Source organism: Chelon labrosus (genome assembly GCF_963514085.1).
Source record: "Chelon labrosus genome assembly, chromosome: 21".
NCBI classification, from domain to species: Eukaryota; Metazoa; Chordata; class Actinopteri; order Mugiliformes; family Mugilidae; genus Chelon; species Chelon labrosus.
Genome location: NC_140354.1, coordinates 2,745,914 through 2,758,046, shown reverse-complemented (window position 1 = coordinate 2,758,046; position 12,133 = coordinate 2,745,914). Strand labels below are relative to the sequence as shown.

Here is a 12,133-nt window from a genome sequence, read left to right as displayed (position 1 = left end):
CAGTGAAGGGCACTCAAAGGAAGCGAAGAGAGGGATGAGGAGCTTGGATGATGGAAGAAAGACATGTTTTTACAAATGGATAGAAAAGAGAAAATTATTTATTTTCTTTGTACATGCAGCAAGACACTGAAGATAGATAGAAGGATCTTTTAACTTCAAGTGAAATGAACAAAGCAAGACCTGTTTTGTTTACCAGACCAGGAATGGGTCTGTACTTAGTGTATTAAATCAAATCATTTGCAAGATGCACAAAACATTTTTTTTCCCGAAGGTTTCTCAGTCTCACTTTCGCTTTTATCCTGTGGACTGACATATCTGAAGCTGGTCCTTGCTTTCGTAATTACCAAGACTGATTGATTGATATTCAGTTTCACATTTTCAACATATTGGCTAATCTCTATTGATGTTGATCCTCACCTCCTGTCCTGCCCACTGTGTGCTTCCTATTGATAGCTGGATAGATTTTGTTGCCTGATGTTTAGAGCTCAGGACAAGGCATGACAGTATAACTAGGCTTGATAACGGAAACCCAGTGGTCAGCTTTAACTGGATAATGCAGTATGGCAATTACATTAACAAGAACAAAGGAACTAAAGGCTATGATTACTTGGGAACTAACAGTGACAAATGAGAAATAAATGGAGAATTATTATGTGTGTCTACCATGTACTTATACCTCAGATGACATTTTTTACTCACCTTTCAAATTTTTCCATTGTTTGTCAGCTCCTACACCTCCACATAACTCAGCCTTTTCCTGAATGGATGGCTGTAATAATATTCCACACCTTTTCTTTTTTCTTACCAGTGGCTAAATTCAGGTCAGTCAGCCTGTTCAAAATGAAAAGTGCTTGAATGTTTGGATGCCATCAGACCTCATCAGTTAATGTTTTCAACAATTCATATCTGTTATAGTCAGCATAAAATCAAGAACCAATCTATTGTTTAATATTTGCATTTGGTATCAGCTGTGTTTTGTTTCATAAATCGCTATCCTTTAATAAGAATCAATCTGCAATCATGGCCCACATAGGCTGAGCGAGCTTCACCCCCTGCAACTGCATAAAGCACATGCAAATATACTAAACACTGTCACCTATTAGTTAGGACATTTTTTTCTGCAAAATATAAAATGCAAGCTTTGGGAAACACACTGTCTAAATAAACGCAAAACAGCCGACAGTTGCACACAACACGTATGCTCCTTAACCAATTATACTGTATGTCACCAAAATTTAGTTTCAAAGCACTTTGTGAAGGAGCATTTGTCCTTTTGTTACTGTTTTGCTAGATGCTTAGCTGTGAACTAAAACACTAGTCTCAATAAGAGTTACAAACTGAAAGTTCATCAGCTCTCTGTGTCATTGCCTCAGATGCCCTGAGCAACTGTACACAATCTGTACATGCTGCTGCTCCTTTGCAGGCCCACATGGGACCGGTTTTTGGCCAACAGTGGGTCAAATGAGGACGAGTGAGCACGCAGTTTGGGGGAGGAGAGCCGTAGAATAGCCTGTTAAACACTGCTGTGGTGTTTTGTTGTGTCTTGTAAAACACACACACACTTGTTTTTTCTTTTACACATCAGTTTCATATCATCTTTCATTTTTTCTAAACATGTCCAATTTATCTTTCTCGAATTTTGGCTGAAGTGTGTAACAATCATGTGAACCTTCTGTCAACATTTGCTTCCTCTCTCTCTCTCTCTCTCTCTCTCTCTCTCTCTCTCTCTCTCTCTCCCTCTCTCCCTCTCTCCCTCTCACATGCATGAACACACATACTGTACATACAGAATCACAGTGGTATAGCCTGACATGCAGGCAGAGAGACAAAAAGGCAGAGATGTGAGAACAGAGAGGACAAGTGCCGTGATCGTCCTCAAATGCAGTGGGGAGGCAAGAGGATGAGAGAGAAAGAGAGAGAGAGAGAGAGCGAGTGCAAATGTGGTGAGGGAAGAAGGGAGGGAGGGAAAGTCGACGGAGGACAACTTCGACATACCAAGAAGGAGGCTCTGACTAAGAGATGATGTGAGTGCCTATTTGAGAGAATCTATATCTCTCTCCTCTCTCTCTCTCTCTCTCCCTCCCTCCACCTCCTCCTCCTGCTCATCCTCCTTCCGCCACTCATCCACCAGCTGTTTCTCTGTCCTCGCCCCTCTTCCTGTCTGCATTGATGCCCCCCTCCTCTTTTGCTTTGCTCTGTCCCTCTCATTCATGCTTTGTTTACAGCAAATGGGTGTGCATGTGTGCATGAGAGGAAAGAAAAGAAGAAAAAACTGAGGTGGGTGGGTGAGGTTGGTTAAGTGTGATTTAAAGGTACATGGGGTCAATAACAGCAGGAGGACAGCAGCAGTAGCTCCAGAGACATCTGCATAAAGTCAGATTTATTCTTATACAAATATGAGGACATCATATTCTACATATGTTTTATAATTTGGCTTAACAGTATGTTATATGATGATAATACCTTTTCGACAATTAAAGAGGCCTCTACCATGCCCCCTTTGAATGAATTACTGTAAAGCACAGTTTTATCTCTGTCACATCTATTTTTATGAATGGAAAAATCATGACATTGATAAATAGGCAGAGTGAACACTATGCATATAAACTATAGGAGTGAGGAGAAATGAATGAAGGAGAAGAGGAGGATAGAAAGTGTATGTGGTTGTGTGTGAGTTGATTGCATGAATGCTGGCAACTCCGGACTGTATGTTTGTGCATGAAGCCCCCTGTGAGCAAACCCAATCACCTCACACTCTCCCTCTCTAAATTACCTCATTTCTCTCTCTCCTTTTTTAAACCACCTTATTCCCCTTCCTCTCCCCCTCCTTCTCTTCACTCTCCCTGTCTTTCTCTCTCTCTCTCTCTCTGTGTCGCAGTCAAAGCGAACCATCTCCATCCCTCACTCTCTCTCTCTCCCATTCCTTCTCTCTCTGTCTTAAGCATGAAGGGGCTGGGAGAGCTCGGCCCTCTCCCTTTCCCTTCTTCCATCTCTCTCTCCTCCTCTTCCTTCTCTCCTCCTCCTTCTCCTCTCTCGCGGCTTGCGCTCTCTGCTCTCTCGCTGGAAGACGAGAAGGAGAAGGAGCAGGAGAAGGAGGAGGAGGAGAGGGAGGGGAGGAAATGGCGATGGGGGCATGCGGCGAGGAGGATCTCTCCCTCTCCCTCTCCCTCTCTTCTTCCTGGCCATCGCTTGGCCCTGTGAATAGGAGCGTCTGGTTCATTTACAGGTACCTGCCATGGCTTTTTATACCCCCCTACCCTCCCCTGCCTCTCTCTCTTTCCCTCTCTTCCTCCAGTTGCCGGGGGAGATGGGGGGTGGATGGATGGAAGCACGCATGTGGACATAATGGATGGCAGGGCAGGATCAATTAGATAGATTGGCAGATGTTACAAAGCATGCTTGCAGACAGATGTGTTTGATTCACTGTGTCTGATTGTGAGTGTGTGTGTATGTGTGTGAAGACGGACGAGGGCTGATGCTGCTGCTGCACAACCCGGTGTATGAGCAGTGCAGTCGTTCTGTGTTTTGCTGTATGAACATGCGTGTGTTGTTTTTCTTTCCTTCTGCTTAGAATCGCTCTCTGAACAAATGTCCTCTAGCAATGCTGCACCGGCAGAAGTGATGCTTGGTGTTTTTACTGATGTGCAGATTGATTGCGTGTTTGTTTCTGTGCATGCATTCCAATGTCTGAGTGCGTGTGTGCATGGACGGTGTGTTTGCAGTTGTCCATCAACACCGCAAAGGAATGGCAGGCAGATTTCTCCCCCTTTGTTTTCTGATTGATTGCATGTGTGCTTGTGTCTTGTGTGATACGTAGCGTGTTTCTGTATGTTTACCATTGTGTGTGCGTATGTGTGAGTGAGATAGAGAGAGGGAGACTGCCGACAGAAAGGAAACAGTGCATGGTGAGGGAGTTTTAACGATGCAGCATGCATGACAAGTTCCAGCTTCTTTCTGACACCTTTGAGGAAGACTGCTTGACCAAACCTGTTTAATGCCTTGGCTTCTTACCTATGCAGTGTGAGGTACGCTGTACCCAGTGCTGCATTGTCCAGCTCAATTGCTTTCTAATGACAATGCTGTGTCCCAGGTCAGTGGCTGAACTCTGAAGGATGCAGTCCCAAATCTGTTCTTGGAGATAATCGAACATCACAGACACTAATGTCATATTCAGATGTCAACTGGAGGTGAAAACAATTTTCAAACACCTGAAAAGTGCCAATATAAACTGCATCGCATGGAAGTTTAACAAGCACATTACAGATGCCACACAACTAGTGTTAAAATTTAAGTTCTGTAATAGCCCATAATTAAGAACATGACAAGGCTGCTAATGTGCTAAAGTGTTTATAGTTGTCTTCCACGGATTACACCTTGCACCATAATTCCTTGTCTAATTAATATTATATTTACTACTGACTGATCTGAATACATAGTAATATGATATATATGGTCTATTATGCAACTGACCTGTGGATTGAGGGACACTGTGAGCTTTCAAGAATTTGCAGTTGTGAGCAAAAGCCGACTGCATTTTCCAACTGAGCTGCATTTGCGAGAGCTTTTGAAATGGAACAGGCTCGTTAGCCCTGATATGGTTGGCCAGAAGATCGTGTCTACAGAAAATCCTGCCACTGAACTGGGATACAAGTTATGTCACTTAAAGTTGATGACAACCTTGAAGACTACAGAGCCTGAATTAAAGTAAGGCTGGTTGAATGGGGTGAAACTCCTCACACAAATGCACACAGCTTTAGTACAGGATGAGTACAACATCTATGATCAAACATACCTTTCAGACTCCTCATGAAAAGCACATTTTTAGAGCAGTGATGTTTGTTGTTTGTTCACAATTATGTTGCTTCACTGTTGGCTGTTCAAACGACTCTGAATCCAAACCCTTCATTTTCTGTTATTTTGTCTTTCGTAGTGTTATGTGATGCTGATGGCTTAAAAGAGCCGGACCAGGCGGTTATAAGGCACCATTTTATAAAACAAAAAAGACATGAACATTGTTATCCCAGTGATTGAAGTGATAGTTGTACAAGGGTGATTTTTAAGGCATTTTTTCATGTAGTTCCTCAACCACAAGTTTAATAAATCCATGAAATTTATTTTGTGGTAAACATCAATTCATTGTCACTGTGTAAAAATTCTGTTCATCAAACCTAACTCTGCTAGTTTGTTGGTGTTGGTTCCTGAACTTTTGTTTATTGTCGGCACACTATCTGAATTCCTATGGTTATTCAATTCAATAAATGAATTGGATTCCAGTGACCTGTTGCCTGCAGGGGCAGAGGAGGATAACACCTACAGTATGAACTGGATGCGTCACTGCATGCACCTTTATTTACTTTAACCATTCTGCAAAATTTAAATTTTCAGAGAAATTAATGCATTTGTTTGCTTAATCCTACTTTAACATTTCTTTGCATTTGTTATTATTTGCATTATTTGTGTTAATTTATTCATTTGTCCTCCAGAATGTTTGATGTTTGGACCGAGTAGTAAGAAATAGACAGAAAAGGACAAGAATAATAAAGAGACCTCAGCAGAGTCCTAGCAGAGACAAAGAGGCTCTCACAGTCTGTGGGGAGTGTCACACACTCAATAGACTGAATGAAAAAGAACATGAGGGGGCTAATGTGATTAGAAGAAAAAGTTACTGTATGATTAGAAGTTCGAAGAAGAAGGGCAGGAAGCCAGCATAGGGAGAAGTAGCCATTGGGGGGAAGAAATGTATAACAAAGAAAAGCCAGTGAAGAAAATAAGAGAGCAGGATGAACAGATGGAGTGGGCTGGGACTATTTTGGTGCGCAATGGGATTACCAGCATGTGGTTACAGTATGTTACAGCTGACATGGTATATATACCTCTCTGACTAACTGACTGACTGAATGGCTGTTTGTAGGGTGTATTCATTCATAACAGCAGCAGAGTGCCTGATAGTGGTGGTGTTCCTGTTATCCAACTGGACTAAAAAGGTTTAAACTCACCAAGCAAAGAGTATCCCACGTATTGCAAGGACAACAAAAACTCATATAGTGGACACATACAGCACAAATATAGATTTTAAAATAATTTCTTTGTGAGTGCATTTTGAATGCCATACTTCAAGAGCTTTTAATAACAACAATGTTAAACTTTTCAATATGTGTTCTTGGTGAAGTACGGTTGTCCGCTCAATAAGAATACCTGTGGGAAAAAAAATGTTAATGCCGTATTCATGTGTACGTTTTTTACAGTTGCTTGAGGTGGAGCTAGTTTTAACAGACTTTTAATTATTAATTCCCAAACTTTGGATCTGGTCCGTCCAAAAGTCAAAAGCTAAATGATGAATCAGAAAAATCTTGATTATTATTTTAACTTGATCTTTGCTCTTTTTTTGGATAATATTAGTTATCTGGGCTGTGAATAGTTGCTTACATAAAACCCTTTACAGGGGAAATTAATATTTTAATCCGTCACAAGGGGTTTGGGAACCACTGGTTAAATTGTTGTCAATGCTTTGTATTTATGAACCAAAGGTTAATCTTAAGATTAACAGTAACTATAGCTGTCAGATAAATGTTATGTAGTAAAAGCACGTTTTCTTCTGAAATGGTGTTCATTCGAACTATGAAGTAGTATAAAATGAAAATACTAGGCGAACTACCTCTTGATTGCACTGTGTGCAGGATTTAGTAACATTTAGTAGTGAGGCTGCAGACTACATCCAAGTGAATACCCCTCGCGCTACCTTCTTCTTCTAAGTGTGTAAAAGAAAAGCCACAACAGGCCCTCTCTAGAGCCAGTGTTTGGTTTGTTCCTCTTCTGGGCTTCTGTAGAAACATTCCGGTGCAATATGATTAAAGAGGATCTGATTCCTCTTTAGATATAAGGGACTCTTTCTAAGCTAAAACAACTGTTCTTATTTTCAAGTGATTATACAACAATGAATACACAATTAGGAAAATTATATTCCATGTCTGCCAATAGATTCCCCTAAAGCCTACACACTGGACTGGAACTACAGTTTGAGTAAATACCTTCCACTTCATGTTGCATATTTCCCATCTGTTTGTGCCACAGTGCGGAACACAAAGTGTGCTGCACTTTATGAGCTCCACCTGTGAGCATGCAGGGCCTGTTCTCTCCTGTCAGTGACTAATAGTTTACCATTACATAGCTTGGCTCTGCCGTGGACCTACCCAAGTTTCCCTACGTCCAGTTCTAGCTGTTGCTGAGGCAACAAGCAGCGCCATCATACTGTATATAGCATCTCTTACTGAGGTTCTGGTAGCAACTGGTTCTGGGCTCGCGGTCAAAAACTTACAGTAAAGTGAAGCTCGGCAAAGCACTGTTTTAAGTCTGTGCTGCAATGATTGTGGTATATATTGCAATTTAATGGTCATTAGTTATTAACTAATAAGACATTTGATTCATAGCAGCAGTAGTTTTAGATTTTATATACAATATTTTTGTATTTGACCTCTCTGGAGAGTGTGTTGTTATACAGTTAACATATACAGTAAGCAGAGTATAATAAAATCTAATCTTTCTCTAGACACACTTTAATTTTAAGCCTTGTTATATCAACACTAAAAACATATAAAGAAAAAATGCACAATCATCTCCACTGTTTAAGGCAGAGGGTGAATTGTAAAGATATACAGATCCTCCCTGTATTCTTCCCTTTGTTTCTCTTGTGTTATTTCTAATTGTCTCTCTCTCTTGGTCTCCTCTGTTTTCTCTCTACTAGTGACTATATAATCAAGGAGAAGACGGTCCTTCTACAGAAAAAAGACAGCGAGGGTTTTGGCTTTGTGCTAAGAGGAGCCAAAGGTAAAAATGTAGCCTTAGTGGAGCCGATATAGGACATACCGTATTATGTGCAATGCTAATGCAGTCTCACATTTTCATGCTGTCTCCAGCTCAGACTCCTATCGAAGAGTTTACTCCCACCCCGGCCTTCCCTGCCTTGCAGTACCTGGAGTCAGTGGACGAGGGAGGAGTAGCCTGGAGGGCTGGTCTCAGAATGGGGGATTTTCTTATAGAGGTAACTGCCATGATTTACCACTGCATTATAAAAATGGCGTAAAAACTATTGGCAAACTAGCCAAATGACAGTTAACTCCGTTACTCAATAGCTACGCCTCTGTGTCTCAGGTCAACGGTCAGAATGTAGTGAAAGTTGGTCACCGGCAGGTCGTCAACATGATCCGGCAGGGTGGCAACAGCCTCATGGTCAAGGTTGTCATGGTAACCCGCAACCCTGACATGGAGGAGGGTTCAAGGAAGAAAAGTAAGAATCTATCAATGCTGCCAGGGGTACTGCTGTTGGTGATTGCTTGTGGAGACTCCACTTGTTCTTGAATAGCTTCACTGACCACCACTACCTTTTTCTCTCCCCTCTCCTCTAGTCCCCCAGCAGAGTAAGAGGCTGAGCACCCCAGCTATTGCCCTACGGTCCAAATCCATGACTTCAGAGCTCGAAGAGATGGGTAAGATACAGGTTTAAATAATATTTTGGGGAGATGAAACAAGAAGAATGAAGTCAATGAAGCTTGCTTAAACAGACTCAGGTGATGAGGAATGTAAAACCAATGTTGGGGGTTGTTAAAGATGCTGAAAGTGTGAAGGGGAGTTGAGCTAGGGCTAAATTTAGACAGCTAGAAAGTAGAGAGTGTAGATATTCAGTGACAGAACAAGAGGGAAAGAAGATTGGCTGCCGCCGTGGATGACGGTCTCAATGCATTTCACTGTTCTTTCAGAGGTTCCACACTGTCACTTCCAGCACCCTCACCACAGGTAACCCCACCCAGAAAAAGTGTCGCCATCCACCCTGTGATCCTTCTCCCACTGCCCGCTTCTCTTACCTTTTACCCTCGTGCACTCCCTACTTCTTCCTGGCCAACACACTGCTTTAACCCCACCACCCACAGAGCAGTCTACCAGCCCCTCTGCTCAACATGCACACACACACACAGTGACACTCAGCGAGTATTTGTTACCAAGGTAACACTGCTGGGGAATGGGCGTTCACCTGAAGAATTTCCGGGTGCCACTGATATCATAGCAAAGTGCCTAGTCTTAATGTGTCAGCGATCTAGTTGCAAAATATGTCCCTCTGCTGTTATCTTCTTTTGTTGAAGACGTATTTGATTCATTTGGAAGAAATCACACCAAGGATAAAATTATTGAGATGAGTAATTTTCAAGAAAATAAAAAAACAACTTTGTTCCAGGGCTGTTGCTATGGGAACAGCATTATGTCTAGCTATGCCATCTCTATTTGAGGCAAAATAGTGGGAGGAGAGTGCATGGCGAGGGTCAACGCCCCCATTTGCAGATCAGAATGCCAGTGTTTTATTGGTGATTGGGTTGTTCTAAACATTTATGGTGCTGCTGCTGAGCATGCTAAGCTCATGAAACATGAAAGCTGATGACATGTGAAGAATCAGCTGGGTTCAGTCAGCTGGTCAGATCTGGTTTCTTGCAAACAATGTTGGACACTTGTCCAAACCCGTAAACAGCAATTACAATGAGTCATGTCCTGCTGCCATACTGTGAGTCAGGATCTGACTACTATTTATCCTGAGTGTAGAGATCAGCCCTTTGCTTCATCCCTTCCCCATCTCCTCCTCTCACCTGCCTTCTCTCTGTGGTGTGACACCTGACCAACACAAAGCATGAGCACCCAGTCTGACACACAGGTACTAGTTTCCTAACCCTGAGCCCACTTTCCTACTGCCCTAATGCTCACTATACAGTATACTCACTATATTATCCATTAACCTTCTGCCACGATACATAAGTGAGGAAGTGCCATAGTACAAGAGATAAAGCTTATACATTAGCTTATTGCAAATCTATCTTATCAGTGTTTATATCAGCCTAGACGTAACAAGAAATTATTTAATATAAATTCAGATTCAATCTCTGACAACGTTACTGTATATCTTGGTCACAATTGTTAAAAACTAGTTATCAGGGAAAGTAACTATTGCGATACTTTTTTTTGAAGTTTAAATATGTCTAAGAATTGGATTTTTTGCAGTTCTTGCTTGTGGCTGGCTGTAGTCTGAGAGCCAAGTCGGATGTCTTCAACAGAGCTCCGCGGGTCGCGTTACTTTTTTGTTGACACCGCCTTCTTGGCAGGAAAACTGAGGAGGTTCATGACAGTAACACAACTACAATAACAAGTAACTGTTTAATCCTGAATTTCTTTCTCAATGTGAGTAGTTTTAGTGCTGAATGAGCAACACCCCTTTGTAATCCACGTTATTAACATTAGCCTAATTTGCCTCTACGAAAAGAAATCTGTTGGACATTGTGTTAAATACATGCTAAATAAACAAGACATTACACTTGGAAAACGCTGGATTCTGTAAATGATATAAAGTGATCGCTACACAAGCGGAATCTGTTTCTTGAGGGATCCCACTGCTCCATTTTCTCATACATGCTTCTTGAGCGTTTTATTGTAGTAATCCACATCTGCCGTCTTGCAGTATCTTTGGGAATCCTTTAAAACAATTTCCACAACTATTCTGACATCCTGGGGCACAAGAGCTGTCGACCATTTTTGGTTGTAACTGGTACAAGGACAAGTTAGTTAGTTGCTCGCAGTTGTCAACCGATCAGTAATTAGCAAAGTGCGCTTTCCTGCCAATATGGCGGTGTTGTGATTGCTGGTGCAGGGTGACGTCAGCTACCGGAGCTCTATTAGTTGCTTCACTTCACACTTCGTAACGCACCACATTTAATTGTCGGTTATGGCGTTGTAACGATGGAAATAGTAATTAGTTAGATTACTGAAAAAAATAACGCCGTTAGTAACGCCGTTTATTTTAACGCCGTTATTCCCATCACTGGTGGTATGTAATTCTAAACTTGATGATTTAAAGCTTGACTCAATGAAAATTACATTTATAAATAATTATCCTCAAGTTCCTTTAGATCTGTTTACTTAATTTTCAGACACTTTCTGAATCAAGGTGAGAGAAGCACAATTTGTGATGAAGCCATGTCATCTGATGCCATATGCTTATTCTAATGCATTAGAATTCATTTAGCTGTGATGCCTGTTTAACTGTCTCACCTCTGCTGTTGGAACAGTGTCCAAGTTCACCTAGAAGTCATGCAGCATGATAACAAGGACATTAAAATGGAAATGATCCTTCAGTGCACTTTAGTCCACAAATAGTTGTTTTTCAATTTGACAGTAAGTAAGTATTGTTTAAATATGTGTAGACGTTTAATAAATCTAATTTTGGAGAGGATTTGTGCAGTGCAGATATAAGTAAGAGATTAAATAAAAACGTATTCAAAATCCCTTCATAGTTCGTTTAACCATTATACGTTAAAACGTAATTCTTGTTTAATTAAGTTCAATAAACCACAAATTAGCAAATATAATGGTTTGAGTGTGGCAGAAAAGCCTTTCCCTTTTCAGTGCACACACACATACACAAACTCACTCACAAGAAGTGGATGCAAAGGTCACCTGTACTTCTTTCCTCCTTCCTCCTCTGTGGACTTTTTTGCAGGGTTAACCACTAACTCTTCCTATCCCTTTTCTCTTTTGTCTTCACTTCACTGCTGACGGGAACATAAACCATTTAACAGTGGAAAGAGGTGGGAGTCAGCTTCAGACTAATTCCTACTAATTTGTATGTATATGTGTGAGCGTGAAACAGCAAACAGCATATTGTACGTACGAGCAACATATTTACTGTAACATGAGTGTGCATGCTTCAGCTATCTTAAAATGTGGGTGTGATGTACGTTCTTTTACATCAAAGATCGAAAAGCCTGACGAGGTGACTCAGTTCGTCAGGCTCCGGGGAATATGATTAGTATTCACTGTAACAGCGCTATCGCACTTCCACTCCTGCCAAAACTTAAGTCTCCTTTTGTCCTCCTTCCAGCTGCTACCCCTTGGAAAAAAAAATCAGGTATGCTCTGGTGCACCCCTGCTTCTGGCACTGTATTTATGTCTGTCCAAAATGACTTGGCACTTGCCGCTCTCTTACTGGGCTTATGCTGTGTTACTTCTATTTTAGAATTCGAATCTTCCCAAGTTACAGAGAAGAAGAGGACAGTCTATCAGATGGCTTTGAGTAAGGACGCTCATGTTTGTCAGTGGATGT

General features: G+C 41.4%; 1 protein-coding gene across 1 annotated transcript in view; it reads left to right on the top strand.

Moving 5' to 3' along the window:
• The window catches only part of shank1 (SH3 and multiple ankyrin repeat domains 1), a 46,534-nt gene that overhangs the window by 26,852 nt on the left and 7,549 nt on the right, over nucleotides 1-12,133 (top strand). Inside the window, exons 15-20 of the mRNA XM_084569899.1 lie at nucleotides 7,742-7,824; nucleotides 7,914-8,038; nucleotides 8,149-8,284; nucleotides 8,403-8,483; nucleotides 11,912-11,938; nucleotides 12,047-12,103. Coding sequence (XP_084426025.1) covers nucleotides 7,742-7,824; nucleotides 7,914-8,038; nucleotides 8,149-8,284; nucleotides 8,403-8,483; nucleotides 11,912-11,938; nucleotides 12,047-12,103 — 509 coding nt within the window. The remainder of the gene's footprint in view (nucleotides 1-7,741; nucleotides 7,825-7,913; nucleotides 8,039-8,148; nucleotides 8,285-8,402; nucleotides 8,484-11,911; nucleotides 11,939-12,046; nucleotides 12,104-12,133) is intronic.